At 39.7% G+C, this 24,307-nt stretch overlaps 1 protein-coding gene across 9 annotated transcripts in view; it reads right to left on the reverse strand.

Annotated features, from left to right (window-relative positions):
* Nucleotides 1-2,164: 2,164 nt before the first annotated feature.
* LOC107548911 (netrin-G1-like) overlaps nt 2,165-24,307 on the reverse strand; it is a 95,491-nt gene continuing 73,348 nt past the window's right edge. For 2 of the 9 annotated variants that reach the window (XM_016229778.1, XM_016229777.1), the window contains exons 5-6: nt 15,721-15,747; nt 8,709-10,128 (exon numbers count right to left, since the gene is read on the reverse strand). In XM_016229778.1, the coding sequence (XP_016085264.1) occupies nt 9,614-10,128; nt 15,721-15,747 (542 nt within the window). In that variant the 3' untranslated portion in view covers nt 8,709-9,613. Of the gene's footprint in view, nt 2,950-3,731; nt 6,373-8,708; nt 10,129-11,334; nt 11,917-12,868; nt 12,914-15,720; nt 15,748-24,307 lie in introns of those variants that run through there. The other 7 variants (XM_016229780.1, XM_016229779.1, XM_016229784.1 and 4 more) reach the window with 7 other exon arrangements.

Genomic DNA, 24,307 nt, shown 5'->3' on the forward strand with positions numbered 1-24,307 from the left:
TGGTGGATAATGATCTTACCGAAGCCAGTCAGTCATCTGAGTTTAGCAGTTCTTTGGGTAAACTTGGTTCACTTTTCCTGTGTTGTTGTGACATTATCATATCAAATGGGTCATTCCAGAAACATATTCTTAATTCGTCTGAATACGTCCATGTGTGTTTTTGTGATATAAGCTGATAAAAGTGTGTGCAACATTGCAAGTCTTACCCTGAATAGGAAACCATAAATCAAAACCCTGAATGGTCAACGTTAAATGAATCCTCAGGTTTTTCATTCCTGTTATCAATGGAAAAGTTGAATGTGCCTGAAGTAAAAAATCATCATGTTTACTGAAGCTAAACTTCTTAACAAATGGAAAAGCTGATTTAAAAATCAATAGGCTGCCTTGTTCAAGGGCAGATTAACTCTAGACGCAAGAAAAAGTTTGACACATCGCTTTAAGAAAAATTGAAATAAATGTAATCAAATATGCAGAAAAAAACCCACACTCTTTTCAAAAAATAATCTGCAGTATCTTTCCACCTATAAATAGGAGTGAACAACTGGAACAATGCAGCTGATTTTGGCTGAGCATGTTTGTTGGCTTGGTTCAAAGAATTGGTTGAATACACAGTGGATCTGATGAGTATATAGATGCACTGAATTGTTTATTCTCTTTGTCAGTGTTGTGTATGTCGGCCTTGATAAAGAGAACGTTGCATTTCTGAACCAATATAACACAAATGTACACATGGTGAACTCCAGTTTTCTCAGCCAGGGAATAACTATAAGAGCATCTCTGGACTAGTTGATCTTTTTTAGGGTGTATGGTTAAAAAATAAAATAAAATAAATTATATATATATATACACAAGATTCATAAATTAGTACCCAGTTACTAAGAACCACTGCAGATAAAGACAAATGTTTCTGGAGCATCTCCTTCAAAATTATTCATTTAGCAGGCCTGTATTGTCACACACTTTATAATCGTGAAAAAGGCTGTAAAACTTTCTGCTTACAACAAACCCATGCGATAGATGGGCAGTTTACTCACAGGCAAGACCAACTCCATAAAACAAGGCTCTCAAACAGACATCAATAGCTGTTAATATTTAATTTTGCCCATCCGATAATGCGTTTCACTGAAACAAATCATTACTGTATTGAATTTGAGATAAATGGTGTGCAGAAAATACTGAAGCTTAAAGCATTTTCCACTATTCTGCAAAGTATGCAATTTATATGCATGTGTTATATAAAGACATATGCGATTATTTATCACGCTTTCATCGTAGGGACAATTTAGATTCTTCATTCTGCAATAAAAGACACATAAAACAGTACAACACAGCTATATCAAGTCCTTTTAAAGTTTTATTCACTTAAATTTCTCAGTGTTAAAGCAACAAGAAAACATTTAGAATGTCCTTTGGTGTGATTTTCTTTTTTACACGTCAGTATATATACTGTATGTAAACTGATATTCTTTGATGCCAGCACGTTGCCAATATACTTTAGGAAAACTTCACAATCCAACTGAAGGAGAAAACAAAAGTGTAAATGAAATAAAATAAATTTCAGACCAGCAAAATCAGATATTTAATTCAGTATGCACCTTGATTGAAAGCACTAAAATGTTGCCCTTAAACACATTTCAGCAATAATACAAAAAAGTATATGTTCTACATTATCTTTACTCTGTCAAGAAAATAACTTCTGTATTAATACAAAAATTAAATACACTGATGACTGTCTAAGCACTTCATCTGTTTGGGTGAAAACATACATCTTTGACCGTGGCCTCAGCAAACAGTCCGTCACATTTCAAAGTCATGGGGTTTTCAATCATATTTTTTGGAGGATAAGGGGGTGTGCCACATGAGTGTGACTAAAATCACACAGACTGAAAGGAAAACCAAAAAATTATATATACTGTACTAAAAAAAATATCAAGGGTTACAGAATAACATTCACAAAAGCACAGGGTGGAGGAAGGATGGGGCTTTTGACGTAAAGGACACTCTAAAGTTTGTTTCTGAAGGTGCGGTGGGACGTGTTGGCGGGACAAGCTCAATTTGAAAGCGGATCAAATGTGACAGTCTGAATAGATTTTCTTATATCCACAATGCACTGACAGCAAAGAATGCTTGTTTATTTTCTTTTCTTGAGTCTTTCTCCATATCGTTTTTTTTTTCGTAATTGCCAGTTCACACAATCCGGACAGTTTTCCATCACTCCGTGTCACAATAGCCAAAAGCAGTCTACAGCCAACATGATACCCAGAATGGCTCAGGTGAGGGGCGGCAGCTGGCTTTACTTGTACATGCCGCTGGCTGAACGTAGCTCCCGTTGCCTTGGTGATAAAGGGAGGAAAGGGATGAGTCTTGTCCCCTCCAATCCCTGTCTCTCTCTCGTTCTGATAGGGGAGTATCTATTATGGCTTAGTTCACATCTCTACTTCCTCTTATTTGCTTCATGAAGCATATGCTCAGGTAAATTCTATAAATAACACCTTGATGTTTTTTTTTTTACTTTTAGATTTTTATATTGAATCGATTTTTATAAATACTATTTTTATTGATGTATTAGTTATTGTATTTTGTCTGTCATCCTCAGAAATTTCGCTTTGATATTTGGGCACATTCCACATGGCCGGCCGAGTGTCGGTGGGTCTGGTGCGCTGCTTATACAGAAGAAGCTGGACAGTCGGAGATCTGCCTCTCAAAGGATCCAGCAGCTCTCCACGAGGAAAACGGGACCCAGGACAGACAGCAGCGAAAGCAGGATCAGCCCAGGGGGGCGGAGGGAAGCCTGGCCCGAGTCCGACCCTCCGCAGCCGCCCGGCTCGTTCTCGCACCGCGGTTTCTCACACAGCAGGCCGGTGAATGGCGGAGGACACTGACAACGGATGTTGTTCACACACACGCCGCCGTTTTGGCAACGTAGAAGTTCGTTGTCACACACTCGGGCTGTGGCATTGAGAGGAAAAGGGTAAGCAGAAGACAACCCCCCCCCCCCCCCCCCCCCTAATAAAACCTGATTGTAATCCTGCTGACTGAAAATAATCATCTAACACACAAGCACTGACCTCTATCAGTTTGCGAGGAATGATTCTGAGAGGTCTTGTGCATTACAGCATCTGTTTAATGGCTGTTACTGAGCTATTTTGGGCTGGACTGAGCAGACAGGAAGAGCTGGATGATAGAGAGAAGAGGTGTAACTCTCCCAGTCATAACAGGCTGATTAGGGAGCTGGCAAAAGTACATGGTCTCCAGCTTCTCTCTCTCCATCTGTGTGGATACGGGCTTTATGGTTGAGTCAGGGAAAAATGAGCCCTGTTTGTGTCCATAATTCCCTCTGTTCATCACTGCCGAGTCTTTTTACGATGCAGATCAATCGTTCCCTAGTGAAAACCCACACTCGCACCACAAAACAAGACCCAGAAATTGTACCTGCAAGATGAACAAGCTATTTGAATTATTGGTGAGTAACACGCATAAAGATTGAATGGGTTGAATTTGTATCAGTCTCATTAGTATTTGTAGGCAAATCATACATTTCTTAATGTTTGGAACAAACTGACACAATTTTGTTTAAATAATAATAATAATAATAATAATTGTATCAAGGTGTTAAGAAATATCAAATGTTACGAAATATTTGTTTCGATGTTAAGAAATAACAAATGTTAAGAAATAATAATAATAATTTACAGTAAATTAAAATGTATTAAATTATTTCTTAAATTTAGCCAAAATAGGGCATTTACCTAATGTAACACTTCACTTGTTTCAGTCTTTTCTCTCCTGTCTTGTAAGACTTCTTAAATCAGAGTCAAAATGTAAAGAAACATATGGGCATGATAACAAAGTTATAGTTGCCCTCATTAAGCTATTTGTGTTTGAAGTTGATGTAGATTAGAATATCTAGATTAGATTAGTTTATCTGGTCTTAATAAAATAATGTAGGATTTACTTTTAAACTATTTTCCCTCAGAAATTGCTAGTAAATTTCAAAGAATTCCAAAGAAATGGCAATAATTGGAATATGATGCAGAATTATAGTAGAAAGACTGAAACAGTATTTTCTTGTAAAATGTACTTCTAATAATCTCTGCTTTATTTACAACTTCCTTTTTTATTCTTACAGTGCCTGTTTTTCTCTGGTGTAGTAATGACCTGACCATCAACTGTCCCTGAGCACATTTTACCCTGTCTTGTCTGCCCTTTAAGAAACAATAAAGAAATGATGAATCAAAAGATAGAGATTCTTTATTGATTCAGTATTGATTCAGATTTAAAACTCCTAAAAACTGCACAAAACACGTTTAGACTACTGTAGATGTTTCCTATTATAAATTAATTGATTCTTCACAAGTGTACGGCATATTGACTGTTTGCAATTGAGACATCAGTGTTGCCTTTTACCAAACTGTTCATGAAAAGGAGATTGTACAAAAAGAAGTAAGAGGTAATGAGTGGATTGTGTCTGTGGAAAGAGGTTTAGAACACCTCCTCTTTGAGGGAAAGAGAGCAAATTGATCGATTGCCTTTTCCACAACTGTGGCCTTTGGCAAGAGTGTTCTTGTGCTTCATCTGAAGAAAGACTTAAAAGAGGCACAGTTTTGCAGGTAATGTATGTCTCAAGAGTTTGGGTCTTTTTGCTTCATCCTGTGAGTTCAACTCTTTCTGTCTCCTCAGTTTGATATCCCCTGATGACCAGGAAAAGGTGCTGAGGCAAGAAGAGCAGTGTCAGTGATTTATAGCTGTTATGGATGCTAACAAACACCTTTACCTTCCTGTGGAGGGGGGCATGGAAACTATTTACTCTGCTGTTGGTCCTACAAACAGTTTAACCTCTATAGCCTACGCCATGCTCTCTAGAGCCCATGCACATCTAATAAATATAAGTACCTATTTTAAGAGAGCAACAGAAGCTCTGTATGTTTAAAGCATGTGCACTCACAAGCAGGAAAAAAGTGCTCAACCTCCAGTTCTGCATTTGCAATTTGCTTGCATGTAAATAAACGGTAATAAGAGAATAAATTGAGCAATTTATTGGGTTTGCTTTTGATAAGAGGGATTATATTTATTGAGAACAGCAGTAGATTTGAGCTTTAATTGCATTGCATACCGAAATCTGCATACAGATGGACGGGACCAGGAAAATGAGCCTTAGATTGCATTTATCACACACATTATGGCCTTTGGGACTTTGAATGAGACAAATGCTCAAAACTTAAATCTCTTGTCTAGGACGTCTAACGAAAAGCGTCTGTGCTGATGACAACATCAAATTAAAATGGTTATGGTGCTTTACCTTAGTGCATACCATTGGCTGAAACAGACACATGGTAATGCATCTTCATGCTGGTGAATGATGGATGTATATAAAGAGTCACGTCTCTTTATTTCTCTCCAATATGTTTCCCAGAACAGACAGTAATGGGAGTGCATTTGCCACATGTCACTATTTGTACCAAACGCTCTGGTTTACTTTAATCTTGTGACGTGTGATGTTGTGAATTTCTACTTCTCAACTAAACCAGCCTTGTAGTGTTGGGTCTAAAGCTACACAGAACTCAATATACACATATTTACTGGACTGTCCATCTCACATTATAACAGCCAACATCCCTGTGTGATATCTGAGGCTTTGTTAAATGTTGACCTTTGATGCTGGAAGCCCATTGAAGAATACAAATCAATGCTTGACCTACGGATCGTTTCAACCACAGCGCGTGGAGTCAAGAGAGAAGAACCAGCCATAACAGTGTGGCCATAACAGCAAACAGCCAGAGAAAACAGAGCAGGCGTCAAATGTTCTGCTCACTCCAAATATTAGCTCAGCTGCCTATTTTCATCTGCGCAAATGCACGTGCATGGGATTGTGCCCGACGATTGTTTGCATGGTTTATCTCTGTGCTTGAGAAAAATTCTACAATAATACTATTAATAAAAACAATGCTAATAAATGATTAGAATAATTCCCTCAAAATGAATTCTGCAGTTAACCCACTAACAAGGCAGCATAACAGGTGTGACTGAGCCTCGGATGGAAGTCAGTCCAAGTTTTTTTTGTTTTTGTTTCCAAGTGCTGTAAGCAAACCAAGCTGCTCATTCCCGGGTAAGCCAAAAGGAAGCAGTAAACAGAGAAAATAGAAAGAGGGAAAGAAGAAGAGAGGGAGGGGTAGAGAAAGAGAGACGCAAAAGAGAGCAGGGGACTGAAGCTGCAGGTTGGGTGGAGGTTCTACTTACATTTGCAGCCATTGTCCCACAAATATCCTGGCAGACATTCATGGCACTTAGCCCCTGTTGCTCCCTCCTTACATTTACAATATCCTGTGCCATTACAGCGATCAGTGTCTGAGCCAAAGGGATTACAATTACAGTCTGTAGAAACAAGACACACACATACACACAGTGGGGAGATGGGGTCTGCGGTCTTCAGCCTCAGATCAGCTCATGAATAAAGTCCCTCTGTTTTCAACACAAAAAGCATTTTCGCTCAAAATGGGCCTCTGCTGCCTCCTTCATGCACATTGCTAGTCTACAAAGGACAGATTTATAACCCCTATATCTGAATATTTACCTCACATCTACCATTTCAAAGGAATAAAATGAGAAGCATCAGCTGGGGAAGGTGAGTGAAGGTGGAAAATGGAAACAATGGTATTTAGTTTAGTAAGGAAAACGAATGTTTGTGAATGTTCAACATCTTGGAAGTCCCATAATGCAAAAGCATAGACCATTACTGAGTGACTGCACTGTGTATTCTGAATAATTTTCTGAAAACATATTTGGTAACACTTTACTTGAAGGGGTGTGCATAAGACTGACATGACACCTTCATAATCATGACATGACACATGTCATGAATATGCTATATGTAGTTTAGCATCAAAAATGAGTGGCGTGAAGGAAGGGAACATACAAAAGAGAAACAAATGACACTTTTCCACTGCGTGGTACGACTCGGCTCAGTGCGGCATGGCTCGGCTCGGTTTGCGTTTCCACTGCAGTTTAGTATCGCTAGTGTGGGCGGGATTATTCAAATGTCATTATAGTTGCACCGCCTCTACTGCCGCAACTCCCGGAAAACTTTTTCATTCCGCATCGCCCCATCAAGCTCTCGCTGGATCCACTCCTCTGCTATCAACGAGAGGAACGTCTGTACTTCCTCAACAGACAATGAAACAGCCACTTTTTGGTTGTTAAAAAAAGGTGCGCCCGTTCAAAACAGTTGCGCTCAATCCTTCGCTGGCTGTGCCGATTTAAATCTAGCGGTTCTGTTGTGATTGTGTTGCAAGTTCAGTGACGCAGGTAGTGACGATTCTCTCTTTACACATTACATTTTGGTAACGGTATGGTTCACTTGGAACCTCAACTGAGGTGGTACTAAAACTCAATCCTTCGCTGGCTGTGCCGATTTAAATCTAGCGGTTCTGTTGTGATTGTGTTGCAAGTTCAGTGACGCAGGTAGTGACGATTCTCTCTTTACACATTACATTTTGGTAACGGTATGGTTCACTTGGAACCTCAACTGAGGTGGTACTAAAAAAAGTACCAGGTACCAGGTACTGTACCCAGTTGAAAACCCCCCAAAAGTGAACCGTACCGAGCCGTACAATGCAGTGGAAAAGCGCCAAAAGACAGTCACATGGTTTCCTGATTAGCCAATTCGCTTGCTGCCCATAAGTGCATTCAACTCAAATACTGATAACACTGATAATCATAATTAAATCCTTTGATACTACAGAAAATGTCCTTGAACTACATTAAAGGGTTAGTTCACCCAAAAATTAAAATTAGCCCATAAATTACTCACCCTCAAGTCATCCTAGGTGTATATGACTTTCTTCTTTCAGACGAATCCAGTCGGAGTTATTTAAAAAAATTATTTGATCTTTCAAGCTGTTTAATGCCACTCAGTGGGTGTTGCATGCATCAGTCCAAAAGAAGTTAAATAAAAAGCGCCCATCCATAAAGAAAATGTCTCACATGGCTCCGGGGGTGAACAAAGGCCTCTGGTAGCGAATCGATGCATTTTTGTAAGAAAAATATCCATATTCAAAACGTAACAATCACTTTAATGTAGCTTGCGTCAACAGTTGTACACGGAAGCAGCTCCGGGCGGATGATGTATGAGGTCGGCTTTGCGCATGCGCCGCTCAGAAGTGACGAATGTGGAATCGCAGGGGAGAGATCAAAACAAAACAACTGTCACTTATTAGAAGTACAAAACGAGGATTTGTAAAGAAGAATGTCAGAGGATTTCGATATAAGCCAAGAGGAGACTGGTTTTCCTTTGCTAAAGTAAGGAAACTTTGCTTCCTTTGCTCCTGTTAACAAACGTTGGTTTTCACAAGACTCACCGGAGCATGCGCAACGCTGAACTCATACGTCATCCGATTCGATTCGCATTGATTCCCTACAGGAGGCCTTTGTTCACCCCTCGGAGCCGTGTGAGACACTTTTTTTATGGATGGGCGCTTTTTATTTAACTTATTTTGGACTGATGCATGCAATGCCCGCTGAGTGGCATTAAACAGTTTGAAAGATCAAAGACAATTTTTAATATAACTACCGACTGGATTCGTCTGAAAGAAGAAAGTCATATACACCTAGGATGACTTGACGGTGAGTAATTTATGGGCTAATTTTCATTTTTGGGTGAACTAACCCTTTAAATGGCATTTGCATTAATTTTAATTTATGTATTTCTGAGTTAAACAAGATACTGATCGGAAAAAAGAGTGTGACTTGAAGTAAATAGTCAATTTTGATTTCATGTTGACTATAAGTTTTTGGCAATGTCAGTAACTTTCCAGGTCATGGATCACCCAAAGACATCTGGCCAATTAACTGAGGTCTGCTTATGGTGCTGAAGTGCCATTCAAAACCTGCATTTCTTGGATATCCACAAAGACGACAAATAATTTGAGCAGATGTTGAGCTACTGAGGGGTATTAAATATGCAACAGTTTTAATATTATCAATTCAAAAGAGAATCTGATTCATTTTTTTGTGCTTTCTCAGAAGAACTTGGACGTGTAGCCTGAAACTCTGATGTGTGTAATGGCATTTCTGATCATGACTGTTTTTGAGGAAACAAATCATTCCTTTTAAAACTCTCCTATTTCTTTTCAGTATAAATTCATCAGTGTTTTCAGATGCCTAGCACAACAGAACACTTTACAAGTGTGAACATAGCCTTAAGGTTTTGCTACAGAGCAGATACGTGTTTCATTTTTAAGTAAAGACATTAATGCTTATTAATGCATTGCTAAAACACTAACATAAACCTCTCCCAAGATGCACTTTTCATATATTTTGACAGTTCTGTGGCCCTCCTGTGACTACAGATATTGCTCGGTTGAAGTGGAGGTCAGAGTCTGTGACCTGTAATACCTAAAGATGTGTGTGTAAGTCACACAGTCGTGACCTGCTCCCAGACACCTCTCTCGCTCTCTTCTTTCTCTTGCTTCTTCTTTCCGAGAGTGACATATGCAACACGCAGCATTTTTCTGTGGGTGCGAGCCCTCTCAGACACCTCACTGGGGAAGTGGGATGGCAGACATCACCTCTGTCTCACAATGACACCTGTCTGGCTTTTGTTTTTTTGTTCTCTGCTCTACCTGTTTCTTTTTCTTTTATTGGCTTTGTAACAAACATTAAAAATTACCCTATTTTTTCCCAACAGTGTCTTCTGTCCTAATTTGCTGTGGATCATCACATCATACTTGCTGGTTTTGCAGTCAAAGACTGGAGGGTCAACGTGGAGATCAATGTGACTTTGCTGACGCACACAAGCATGCGTGAAGAAACTCGGGTGATGACAGAGGGATGGACAGACACAGAGAAGGGAGTGAGGAGATGGAGGATGATGGAGCAATAGAAACAGAAGGCCAGATGGTAGATTTGGGGGGAGTGTGATGTGCGATAAGCCGTGTTGGTGGATGGGAGTGCTGGAGGACTGACCTATGCAAACATTCTCATCGTCCAGCTCTGCTGAGGCATTGCGGTAGTATCCAAGCTTGCACAGATGGCAGTGCTGCCCTCTAGTATTGTGCTTACAGCTCACGCAAATGACGGTGTTTAGCACCTCGATGTAACTGCAGCGATTGGAGTGACTGAAACATTCGCAGTCTTGCAAAAAGAGGAGAGAGATGTGGCTGTGTTTAGGGTAAATGTGTGCGAGTCACGGCGGCGCTGCAGAAGAGGGGCACCATGGCATGCGAGGTTTGGATGGTCTGAAACAGCAGAAGCGGTGTTAGATGTAAGATCACGTTAAGATGAATGGAGAAGCGGTGTTGTTATTAGAGAGTTGGCCTCGAGCAAACCACAGCGATGGAGAGAAAAATAAGAACAAGAATGTTACATGGAAATCAAACACGAGCAGATGTAATTTTCAACCTCGGCAGAATGCGAGTGCACGTGCGATTTGAAATTTACATCCGCTGTATTTATATTCTATTGCTCATGGAGAGTTGTATCACAGAAATGATGGAAGGGTGTAGTGAAGGAGCTGGAACTTTCAAACACAGGAATAAAACAATGGCTTCTATTTTCTATGCCCCCGAAATAACAAAGCATCTCTTAGGTCGAAAACGGGTACACAAACTGTATCCTCTCCACAGAACTACTGCCATAAAAATGAAAGACAAAGCATTTTTTTCAGTATTGATTCTGTCAGCTCCAAAATGAGAAATAGCACAAGCAAATCAGAAATAACTTCCTATCTATTTCCCCATAGCCTCCAAAGAAACCAAACAACGTTTATACAGGACCCGCAAGGAGTCTGTCCTAGTTTCAAAGTGAAGTTGAATCTTGATGCTCGAATGCTGCTCTTGGCATAACATAACAAACTGATGGCATTACCCTGACCTGCCAGGGATGCTTGGTCAACCAACTGGCCAGCACCTTCAACCCAATAGGTCTGACAAATCTGAGTTACGCTCATAAAGCCTCCACGTCCCTCCCTCCTGAGATGATTCCAGGGCTTTCGGGAGAAATGGAGGGCTTCTCATTATCGAGATCTGGATTGAGGTCAGGCCTCCTCTGCAGCCTTTTCCCCCATCCCCCGACTGGAGGAGTTGAGACAGACATATCTCCTGTAAAGCGATCTTTAAAGCTGCCTGGATATGTCAATCATTCTGTCTGGAAAATGTTTTAGAGGGCCCACTTTAACAAAAAATTTATGGGCTTCTCGTCTGTGAGCCACTGCGGAATTATATCAGATTCAATGTTCTCATCCACACTCGGATCAGCAACACTGACTGTATATAACCCGTTAATCTGACAAAGTCAACATGATTTGAACACTTCCCTCCTGATTCATCAAGTGACATATCTCCTGTAAAGCGATCTTTAAAGCTGCCTGGATATGTCAATCATTCTGTCTGGAAAATGTTTTAGAGGGCCCACTTTAACAAAAAATTTATGGGCTTCTCGTCTGTGAGCCACAGCGGAATTATATCAGATTCAATGTTCTCATCCACACTCGGATCAGCAACACTAACTGTATATAACCCGTTAATCTGACAAAGTCAACATGATTTGAACACTTCCCTCCTGATTCATCAAGTAAAATCTCCTCAATTTTCAAAGACTTGGGTCTCTGAAGCATTCGGTACAGAGCTTCCATGATGATTCAGGATGGAGCTATTCATAAAACAAAGTAAACAATTGCACTAAAATTACTATATTTTACTAGATACTATGCAAAGTGGGAATAGTAGGGTCAGGGGTAGGTGCTCTGCAAGTACAGGAGGTACAGGACTCACTCTGGATTCATTCAGGGCATGGTGAAGGGGGTAATACGGACAACATACACTGACACAGAATAGTGAGAGTATATGAATCGAGTCCTCCTACCTCTTTTACTGTTTGCAACTTGTACAGAAGGAACGGTTGACAAAGCAACTTGAGGAGCTACTAGACAAAATAAAGACAAAATAAATAAAATAAAACATATTAAATCAACAGAAACCCAAATGATGATATGAACATTCCAATCTGTCTGTACCAAAAGCATGAAATTGACAATAAAAAGAAAATAATTTCGACTAATCCTGTTACTCTGCCATAAATTATAAAAAAGATACAAAAATAACACAAATTTGCACAGCGCACGTTCCATTCCCTGCAGCTGCTGTGGTTTGGAAGTTTTTGATGGCTTTAGAAAAAAAAAAGCCTGCATTGCTGGCAGAAACTGCTCAGCTGGCATTAGTGTAGTTTAGCTTCCCAGGCTTCTTGTGTGAGAGTGCATAAGGCTTAGATCCCCACGTCCCGCTGCCAGTCCGACACAGCAGCAGAACAACAGGGCTCAGAACAATCCCAAAGTTATCAGCTCATCGTGCAGTCACAAAACAAACCAAGGGGCAATGAGCATTATGTCCTTTACTAACCTCCAACCCCCAATTCAATCAAAAACGCTGTTTACTCAGGGCCGTTGTTTGCGTGATGCTTCTTTTTGGACATCTGCACAATGGATTACCTTGAATCAGTCTACCTAAAACTGCCATGAAAACTCCCCAGCAGGGCTGAGAAAATATTGAGAGGGCCCAAGAGAGAGCGCCATGCCTAATTAAAATGGAGGGAGTAACGCTTTAAATCATCTGTGTGTGTCTTTATGGCTGTTCAGCTTGTTTCTTAGAAATGCTGATTGCTCAAAAATCTCAGTGTTCAGACATGTCAGAAACTGGTACGTAAAAGAGAAAAGGCAAAAAGAAGACGTTTGTCCATCTGGAATGATTCAGTACAACAAATATACAAAAAAGACTAGCTGTCAGCAAACTTCTGCTGAATTTCACTCTTACATCAGCCTAAAAATCGTTCTGTGAGTCAGATCATAGGAAATTGTATCCAAGTTAAAAATGTACCGTACCTTGATTTCGGTTAGCGACACCTAGGGATGAAATGTTCTGCCGAACTGCATGCATACAGGAGAAATCAGGTGTTAATTGAATGCACTGGCTGTCGGATGTCAGATGCACAAGGACGGGTCCAGTTTGGACTCATGTACACATAAACAGCTACACACATCTCCAGATGGGTCATTCATAAAGTTGAGCTGATAGGCTCGATGAGAACAAGCAACCAATAGACCAATCACAGATCATCTCTAGAGATTGTATGTAATTGAGCTGTGTTTTGTGGCTTACTCTATATTAATACATGGGAATGACGGCTGACAGTGATGAAGGGAAATCGTGTCTTTCGGGTGTGAGACTGGATTGTGCGCATGTGTATTCATGGTTGCTTGAGATGCTTGTTCAATTGATCAAATTGATTCATTTGAAGTGTGGTTCTGTATGACAAAAATAGCTAACATTTGAAATGACGATTTGATGGGAATATCCTCATAATTACATACAATTCATTTCCTTAGAGGCGGAAATATTAGGGCTGGGAATGGAGCAGTCTCGTGTCAATCTCAGAGGCAGCACTAAAGTGAGAGGACCAAACCAAACGCTCCATCCATCCAACACAAACATGGTTAAGTCTCTTATGTGCTGCTTCATGGTTGACCTCAGTGTGTGGGCACGTAAAACGAGGACAGGGTACAGGAATTCCAGTGAGGACACATCTATGAATTAGATTTTTTTTTTTCACCAGGGACATAGCATGGTGGTTGGGACTCGGAGAGCATGCACACGCAGCTTACTGAGAGAGGAAACCCATCTTGAAGACCCATTATGAAATTGCCTCTATGTCCAATCACATTGGGAGAAATCTTTTTTTCCATGTGATTTGGGGAATTCCGTGAACTTCACTATGAGTTTTCAGTTCAAGCTCCAGTAATACTTTATGAAAGAAATTAAAGATGAAAAGCAAATCATTTCTGTAAGATTAATAAGATAATGTGAGTTCAGGGTGTGTCAACATCATAAAGTGCTTCTCTTTCTTTAGATTAGTACTTGGTTTATCAGCATCATCTCATCAATAAATTTGCTTGGTTTGTTACTCAATTTCATAAAAAAAAATACAACTATTTCAAACAATTCTTAGCCTTTAGCGTTCATTTGTAAACTAAAAAAACATAAATGCACAATTTGGATCCATCAAACCAATCCAATATTTGGAGAAACACTTTTTCTACAACCCTTTTTAATGGAAGTTCTCTCTTAATTTTTGAATCCAGTGAGACACAAAGAGTGAGCAAGCAGCAATGGACAACCATTGGAGTCACTATCAGTTTGGAACAGATCTGACCTCTGAGTGATGGACAAATCCAGCTGTCCTCTCTCATCACATTCCATGACACTCGCACACACAGAAGCCTCTGTCGTGATACCCATGGGTCCACGCTGAGAGCTTTATTATTGATATAAAATGTGTTCCGTATTAGCAAGTGATTAGGAGCAATGCTCATCGCATCTGCTCTTCATTAATGTTTTTGTTAGTTAAAATTTGGATAAAAATTGGATAATGAGAAGTGACAGATTTTAATCAATGCCATCCCAGTAATGAAATGCAATCCTGTACAGCCAAAATCTCATCTTAAAATATTAATTTTGCTCTAATGCCTGCATTAGGCAATTCTGGCAGGCTTAATAAACTTGAAATAGAATTGGGAAAAGTCAATAAAGAATTCAATTACCCTCAAGCAACTCTGAGGAAACTGCAGTGTTTTCTTTTTCAGTCTCGGGCATAACATCTCTATCCTCAAGGACACTCTTTACAAGCGTTCTCAATAGTTCCGTGAAGGAAGAGAGAATGGTGTTTATAATTGTTATAGTGATGGTCAGAGGACGGTTTTGGTACTAAAGTAAGTTAGGGACCCTGGTTGCATTGTGAGTGTCACCTCTTTGTGTCTTTCTGGATGGAGGTGTGTAAATTCACCATGAGGACAGTGAGTGAATGTTCATGGCATGGCGTTTGAATAAGAAATAATGGAGTGAGCCCATGCAGAAATGGCACAGCACAGGCCATGCTATACGGCCAAATACAAAACACACTTGAGGAGAGCAGACGGGAGTGTCCACTTGGTTTGACATACATTTCTGATTAAAAGTGCAACTTTTAGTGCAATATTTTTTTTTCTGTGTTCACCAGTTTCAGATGGTCACTGGTAACATCAAACAGTAATTTATGTATAAATAAGACTCCATTCACTCTTGTAATAATTCCAGTGTTCATTATTGAATATTTGATTTGTGTAATGTTATTCCATACACCTGTGATATATTATACCAATCTATCCAAAGAGCAAATGTGTATATTTGTCCTGGACCTAGGAGAAGTAAAGCGTGTGGAAATATTCAGGGCTCTACATGCATTCTGACTTGTTCAATATCTCTGTGGCTCCAGTTTTCACATTCAACCTCCCTGCGCCTGTAACTCTATCTGTCTGCTGGCTTATGAGGCCCTTGGCAGGACCAGATAATACCACATAGACCTGCATTTCTCATATTAAAATGATCTTCCCCTCTTTCTACTTCGGACAAGATCCTGAACTGCTTTACAGCCCCTGTAGCATTTATAATACATGTAATAAATAGTCCATCCATAATCTTTACTATAGAAAACTGCTGTTTTCTAGAAATGAATTTAACTCAACCCAACTCTAATTAACTTCCAAACCAATCAGATTAGGTTGCACAGTTTATATCCGATAGATCTAATGAAAATCAGAAATAAATGTTTAACCAGAAGTGGACATTGTGTTGAAGTGAGAAGCAAAGCTGATCATCTCGCACTTCCTGTTGATATAGATCTACGAGTTTGTTTACTTACTAACTGGACCAACACTATTCGGCAGACCTGGAAGAGAGATGAGAGAAAATATTATATTAGCACCAGTAAATAGCATTAGCAATACAACAAATAGCAATTTTAAAATGTAATAAAAAGCAATAATAATAAACAAAATACTAATAATTATGTCTATTAAAATAATATTTTTATACAAATAAATATGAATACAAATATGAATAAAAACATCTACAACGCACATAAAATGTAATCTTGCTTTTTTGTGTCAAATAATTTATAACAGCTGAGAACATCTTTGCATAGTTTAAAAAAAAAAAGAGCAAATTCAAAAGAAATAACTTTTTTATTTCTAGTGTTTTATTAGCTTTCTTAATAAATGAAAAATAAATAAATAAAAGGGGGAGGTGCTATGTTTCTCAATCAAGAGGACCATTTGGAAAACAGTGAATGGAGGATTTCCTATACGATGGAGAACTCTTGGAGACAATGCTCTGGTGGCAGAAAGAGAACTGAACTCACGCCCCTGCCATGTGCCATCGATCTAGTGTGCACCATCTAATCTCCCTCCCTGATCTCTGCTTCACAGGGACAGTTAAGAGCCAAATTTATGACCTTTGGAAGGAGGGCTGAGAAATGACTAGGAAAATAAAGGCTGCAGGCACCTCCGATGAACACGTGTGAAGACTGAGTTAGAAAGATAGCAAGAGGGAGAGAAAAGTGGAGAGGTCAACCTGCACAGGGAAATATAAACTCTAACATCATGCCCTGGTATTTAGATCTGCCAATATAAAATAGAGACTTTCCTTGAAGAAATCCTGCTTGATTTTCATTTAAGAAGTTAAGTGAAAAATCCTGCACACTTCTCTGACTTAAATCTTATATACAAACTATAGCACATAGGAGTTTTAGTTCCATTTTCACACTTTCTGTCCCCTAAAAAAAATGTCTGACCCCCCCCCCCCCCCCCCCCCCCCCCCCCCCCCCCCCCCCCCCCCGCCCCCCCCCCCCCCGCCACCCCCCCCCCATAGCACCCCCTTGTGGACTCCAGGGGTGCCCATTCCCCAGTTTGAAACCCCCTGCTTTAGAATAAAGTTTTACTGTCTATATTTGCCAAATTATATCAACTGTGCAATAGCAATACATTCTCGCTCTCTGGTTGCAGATTTTTTTTCTTAATCTGGGAGATGTATTTATTTATTAAGGCTCCCTCTTTCAATGTGAGTCTATGGATTTTTTTTTTTTTACTTGCAAGTCATGACGGAAAAATTATGGCTCATGTTGATGCTGCATCTGACACCACAGAAACACATACAGACGTCTGGATATACTCTAAACAGCATCAACAGTGTAACACAGCACCTCTTATTGCACACTGTCCGCTCTCATTGCTTTAAATACAGTCAGGCTTTTAGTCATGGTGTGCATTCATCCTCACGATTCATGTAAGTGCAATTCAACCTCTTTTTTAATTTATTTATTTATTCATCTCTCCTCTTTTGAGTTGGACAGTCGTCTGCCCGAGACGGACGCAAAATATCATGTGTCATATCATTAGATTACCTTTCAATCACAGCGGTTTTCAACCTGCTGAAACTCTCCATTATGTCGGGGAGCAGGAATCGAATTGTGAAGCCTGATGCAGAAACACATTAGGCTGCTTATGTTTATTGCATACTCCATTGATTTTTACCATCTGAACTTTTGCACTCTGGGGTTACTCGAGTCTCCAGGATCAACCATTAATGAGCAGGAGTGTGTGTGCTAAATGAATACACATCCTGGAAGATTTTTCCATTTTACCCGTTCCTTATTTTACATGTTAGGTTGTCATTTTTATGCTATTGGCTGTTTAACACACCTGAAATATTATCTGACAGAATGTGAAGAAATTTTACCTTCTGGGGCTTGTCACTGTGGAAGTGTGAAAGAGACAATTTTGTACCATATCTAGGTGCATATTAGCATCTTAGGGTAGTAATATGAACCTTAAGGGGAGGTAAATAAGGTAGAAAGATGTCCCACCAGTGACTCGCTGTAATACCTCAAAGTCACAACTTTCACACATTTTTTTCTGATTGTATATATATTATAAATATGCATGTATATACTTATTATATGTTCCTTCTACTTAAACAAATACTTCCTTGATTTTGTGCAAACCCACACTTTCATAAATTAATAAGACCCTTTTCTCACAATCATGCTGTCAAAATACTCCTACAATGTTGTATGAACATGCACAGAATTATAAAGAATAGAGACTCTCTTGGGGGGAAAATTCACCCACACCCACCTAAACACATGTTATACTGACAGTTAATTTTTCAGTCTTCTTCCCAGAGGTTGACGGGACGTAATTAACCCAGCCTGGGCAAGATACCAGATCTGCCCTGCCCTACATAACACACTCACTCGCCTGCCAAGTCATCCAGCTTGAGGGATTCCCGCTGGACGGCACGAAAATTGTGACGACTTTCCTCTTTTGCAATTTGAAAGCCAATCTGTTCCTTAACCGCCCACTTCCTTCGCCAGTGAAAGGACAAAACCCTCTGTGATGCTTTATTTCATGTTTCATGTTGGAAACAGAGCTAGTTGAATTGCTGGTAGCCTCATTATTGTTGTTCTGGTAGAGCAACATCCTGACCTTCACAGAGTCTCATCTGTTTGCTTTTTCTGCCCACCTGGACATTCCGGTAACGCTTATCTACAAAATTTCTACCCTAGGCAAAGTTTGTAATTACTTTCCCTGGCCGCTTACATCTCCTGGCCATCCATCATCCATTTTCCACCCGGACGTGAGCCGTGACATGCACAAGCAACCGTGTGCCTCAAAACGGAAGGAAATGTGACAATCCACACCAGTGGAACTTGTTGTCTAACCTCCGCTACAGTAACGGTGCCTCCATCTGAACGTCTTACAGGGCAGAGTGAATAGATTTGTACGGGAGATGGCAAGTATGAAAAAGTGACTGCGATGAGTCACAGTCACAGTTAAGATTCTGGGAATGTGACGCACGGCGGAAAATCCTGTGATGGAAGAAACAAATATTTGAAAGAGAGATTACCGTTGCCGCAGCACAGAGAAAGATGTGGAAAAGGCAAAGTAAACAAACCAGGTCTCATGGGGGAATAAGGAGAACATAACACAAAACAAAGAAAGAGAAAAAAGATAGAAAGAGAGAGCGAGCGTAATATGCTCTCGGAGCTGACACTACGAGAGTCAAGATGGAAATGGAAACCGTGGGGGTTGTGGAGGATATGCAGCCAGGGTGGAGATGTTAAAATGAATAATTAGATAACACAAACGGTACAAAATAACTCTCCTCTTCTGGGAGAAGACAAGATGGCCACCTGGCCCTTCAGATAGCACTAATTAGAGCATCCGTACGGCAGTGGAACGAGGATTGAGGACACGCTTAATTACACTTCAAGATCGTTCATGTTACACAACAAGAAAGGCAAACACCTTCAACGGGACGGAACCGTCTTCCTCTCCGAGTGTATGTTCTTTCTATAAGACAGTTTGCATGTCTGAGGGTGGCAGGTGGGGGAGGAAGGGTACAGCTGTTATAGTTTCAGCCCAGGAATGAGCCATTTGATTCAAGGACGCCGAACAACGGCAGGCAAACACACTGACATCTGGCAGCCCTATACTTATGTACACTAATTAAAAAACAAAACCAGCCATCAGTCGTACACTACGGCACCGTTGATAATAATTTACTCTCATTGCGACTGTCATCTCCAGATGTGTTGGGCTGTCTTCTCTAGCTAGGCTGAACGGAAGTAAATGAGGTATTATGAATCTCCTCCCCTGGTGGCTCTCGCTCAAGCATGATTTTCATGGCTCCTGTTGTATGCCGAGTGGAATTGTGTATCAAAATAATTAAATGTTAAAAAGCTGTAAAATCAATAAGTCGCATGAAAGCTTATATCATGTTCAGCTTTTATCCTCGCGGACTGAAGCCGAGGTCAATGAGGAGCGATAAAAACCTTTACTGAAACCGTGTCGGGACACATCTCTCTCTTTAAGTGCTTTGATCGCGAGTAATTTACAAGGCCAGACCGGGCTGATTTGAAGTTTCATTTGCACAGTTTAATCCTGCCAGGACAAGAGGAATTAGTCAGTTCTCTGTAAAGAAGTGCTGTCTTAAACCACAGAGTATTACTCAGCAGCATGGGTGATTGCCCCCCCCCCCAAATTGTGAGTCATGGAATCCCTGATGTTGGCCCTGCTGCAATTGGAGCGCTTAGCCAAGCGCTAAATACCCTCAACGTGTTTTTGCAGTGTTGAGCAATGTAACCAATCACAGACATATCTGTTGATTTCTTGAACGCAATGGCCAATCAGAAACGTTTTGTCAGAATTCCCTCACCCCTGAAAGCACCGCAGTTTTTAAGTGCAGTTTTGCACACTCATGAATCATCTCATGACTAAGTGCAGACGCGATGTAAATAAGAGATTCATTGTGCAGTTTAGAGAGCTTAATTGATTATAACGGAACTTTGTAAGATCGCGATGAACAAAGATGAATGACGCTTTTTAGTGATAAAAGGAGTGCGCTTTGTGCACATTCTAGGGTATAATCCATTCAGAATGTGTATGAAACTTTCATTTTTCGGACACATAGGCTACACCCTGCAAAGTTTCAGGAATGACATCAGCATATTTATGCGGGATTCACTCTCGAAATAGCAGTGATTGGCAATGGACAGAACATAAAATATGTTGATTTAATTCTGGAAGCGGTCCTGGCCAAACCTCCACAGACAGCGCGTGTCCCGAGCGAGGTCTAATTCACAGACCAAAAGTGTGTGCAAACTTTATTGAGATTGGGACATATCAACCAGTAATTTAATTTCATTTCCAGTAACGGACGGTAGAAAGTTCAGCAATGAATGAATGGTATGCGATTTATGTCAGAATATAGTCCCACAACTGATTGTTTATTTTTTCTTCACATGTCTCTCCTTTGGTAACAACGATTCAAAATGGAAATATTTCAAGTGACATGGAAAAAAGAGACGGAAAACTTCATTGAACATCAGAAAATCAGCGTGCACATTTCTGGTTTAAAATGAAAGGCCATCAACTTACAAATGGGAAGCATCACCATTCAAGTTAACAGGAAGAGTCAAAGCTAGTCCACAGTTTACTAAACGGTGGCAGCCTCTTTAAGTTATTCTTGACTGTGTTGGATTGACTGCTTTGATGCATTGAAATACGGTAGGGCATTGTTTTGATGTTAACATCCGAAAAAATATATTTTGTTTTATTTCATTTATATATATATATATAATTCTTCTTGCCACCCCTGACTCAAGAGTCAAATGTCGCCCATGCTCAGCAGAGATGTGGAAAACAATTAGCATCGCTTGCTAATCCTCTCGCCGCATTTTTAAATGTAAATGGGGAGTTGCTGATTGCCCTGCGGTTGCTGTGTTTGGGAAACAGCAGGCACGGTGCAGATCAGACCTTATTTTGACTCATGTCATGAAACCCTACATAAATCTGGCAAGCTATAAAACACACAAACATTAGTCAAGTTTAAGAAGGCATTTTAGATTCAGATCAGCATGGGGCAGAACATTGCGTTTGAGTCCCATTGCCACCTTTTCCAGGAGGGAGAAAATGGGGGCACCCTCATCACTTCCCCTCTCCACGAGAGCAGAAATGGTCTGTCATGGCTAATTCTTGAACTGATCGCTCTCCGACTCGCCGTTCCGATGTGAAGCGAGAACCTAGCTACTTCCCAGAAGTGTGAGTGTGCTTTGAAGAAGAGTGATATCCAATGCTCTTTCCTCAATCTCAAGCTCTTTTCCTGGTTTGCCTGACCCACTCAGACTAACAGGAATTACTCTGCCCTACACAGATAAAAACAGAAGAGGTACTACTAAATACCAAATATATATATATATATATATATATATATTTATTTATACAGGTGCATCTCAATAAATTAGAATGTCGTGGAAAAGTTCATTTATTTCAGTAATTCAACTCAAATTCTCAAATTTGTGTATTAAATAAATTCAATGCACACAGACTGAAGTAGTTAGCCTAGTGAACCAAACTGAGAGACCATTTTGAAGGCTCAGGAAACCTTTACAGGTGTTCTGAGTTGATTAGCTGATTGGCATGTCACCATATTCTAATATTCTGAGATAGTGAATTGGTGGGTTTTTGTTAAATGTGAGCCAAAATCCTCACAATTAAAAGAACCAAAGACTTAAAGACTTACTTCAGTCTGTGTGCATTGAATTTATTTAATACACGAGTTTCACAATTTGAGTTGAATTACTGAAATAAATGAACTTTTCCACGACATTCTAATTTATTGATATGCACCTGTATATATATATATATATATGTTATTTATATTATACTAAATACTATATATATATATATATTAGGGGTGTAACGGTATGCGTATCGTGTACCGATAAGTTCACGGGCAAATTCCAAATGGAAGTGATCATATCCCCTTGGAGTGGGGACTTTGGAGTGAGCAGGGCACGTGCGTGCCATAATGTAGTCGTTTGGAATGCACTTGGCAAAGGGAGTGATGTAATTTCCTCATTATCTTCAGCTGGGATGTTCCCGTGACAATGCAGTACGGTGTCCGTCAGCAGATGTCGCTGTTTTAATGTCATAAATGTCTTTTTATTGTGCAAATAAGCATACATTTTATATTTTAAAAAGTTTTTAAAATATGTTATATAATATATTAAAATAATATATATAAAACTTTTAAAAATATAAAATGTATATTTTTTAATGCCGGTGTCCATCAGCGAATCTACGTGCTGCTTTGTCACGGGAACATCCTAGCTGAAGATAATGAGGAAATTACATCACTCCCTTTGCCAAGTGCATTCCAAACGACTACATAATGGCACGCACGTGTTTTAAGTTTTTTGAAAATCTAAAAATGCAGAAAGTTTTTTGTAAGTGGTAGGTTTAGGTGTAGGGTTGGTGTTGGGCGAAATAAAAAACAGTTTGTACAGTATAAAAACCATTATGCCTACTGAATGTCCCCATAAAACATGGAAACCCAATGTATGTGTGTGTGTGTGTGTGTGTGTGTGTGTGTGTGTGTGTGTGTGTGTAACCTGGTATTTATCATGTTATGGGGCCAAATGTCCCCACAAGGATAGTAATACCTGTACATTTTGACCTTATGGGGACATTTTTTAGGTCTCCATGAGGAAACAAGCTTATAAATCATACAGAATGAAGTTTTTTGAAAATCTAAAAATGTAGAAAGTTTCCTGTGAGGGGTAGGTTTAGGTGTAGGGTGTGTGTGTGTGTGTGACAATCTATGAGGAATACAAACAAATAGGAAAAAAAATGAACTAATATACAAACAAACATATAAAATACTTTTTTATTTGCTAAAATTAATATGACCTAATGCTTCATTCATTTTGGTGCGTCATTTTTAGAATGTGGTGGATTATTGCATTTGTTCTGTGTATGCATATGCATACAAAATGCAACAATGTGCTACAATACTACTTATAGGATAAAAATAGCAGATTACTGGACATTTACTCTACTACATCTACTCTATTTTTACTACTAGTTTTTTCATTTACCCCATTTGTCTCCATTGCATGGTGTCAAGCACATAGAACTGTTGTAAAATCAGCTGCAATTGGCTTTAAAATGACAAACTGCCTTTCTTATGTCTGAAATACTATTATTGTTTAATCTAATTATTTTTAATCCAAAGGGAATGATCTAAGCGCCTGGCTTTTGCAGCATTATTACGTTCTGGATTTCTCACTCTCCTCACACAGGACCATAATAAGGGGTTTAATGTGAGGTTGTGTTTTATAGTGGGTTCAGAGTCTGTGCTGGCTTTTTTTTAATAATGTCCTGTCAATCTCAGTCTTTCAAAACACTCCACCGGCTCCTAGAGAGTCATGAGGTACAACAGCTGCCAGGAGGCACGCATCGCTCCACTCATACACATGCATGTACAGACACACAAACAAACCTGCTGAGGACTGAAAATTAATATTTGGCATGCACACAGTTTCTGTGCATGCTAAGGTCATATCTGTGGAATGTGCCGCTGCTTTAGTCCCAGAAACATATGGTGAGTGTTTAATAGTGCTAGTTTACTTCTGGGCAAACATTCTGTGTGCTGGATTGAAGGCTCTGTCTCCTGCCATTTGACTTGAACTGCAGTGGTGGTGTAGACCTCTGGCTGGAATTACAGACAGCACTGGTTTTCTAAAGGCTAACTGTCCTTCTGTTATAGTTCTAACATTTGACATGCACTGCATTCTTTGAAAGACAGGTCCTACAAGTATTCTGCATCTTTTGGAAGGGTAAACAATCCCTAAAGCGATAGTTCACTCAAAAGCGGAGCTATGCCATCATTTACTTACCCACATGCCATTTAATACCTGTGTGACTTTCTTTCTTGTTTTTTTTGGACTTTTATCAAATAATAATAAAAAAATATCAAACTGAAACTTTACTCAAAATATCTTCAGTTCCGCAGAACAAAAAGTATGTCATACAAGTTTGGAACTGCATGATAGTGAGTGAGTTTTTTTATTTTTTATTTTATATCTTTAAAGGCAAAAGAACAGT

This window comes from Sinocyclocheilus grahami, unplaced genomic scaffold (assembly GCF_001515645.1).
Source record: "Sinocyclocheilus grahami isolate Dianchi unplaced genomic scaffold, SAMN03320097.WGS_v1.1 scaffold357.1, whole genome shotgun sequence".
Lineage (NCBI taxonomy): Eukaryota > Metazoa > Chordata > Actinopteri > Cypriniformes > Cyprinidae > Sinocyclocheilus > Sinocyclocheilus grahami.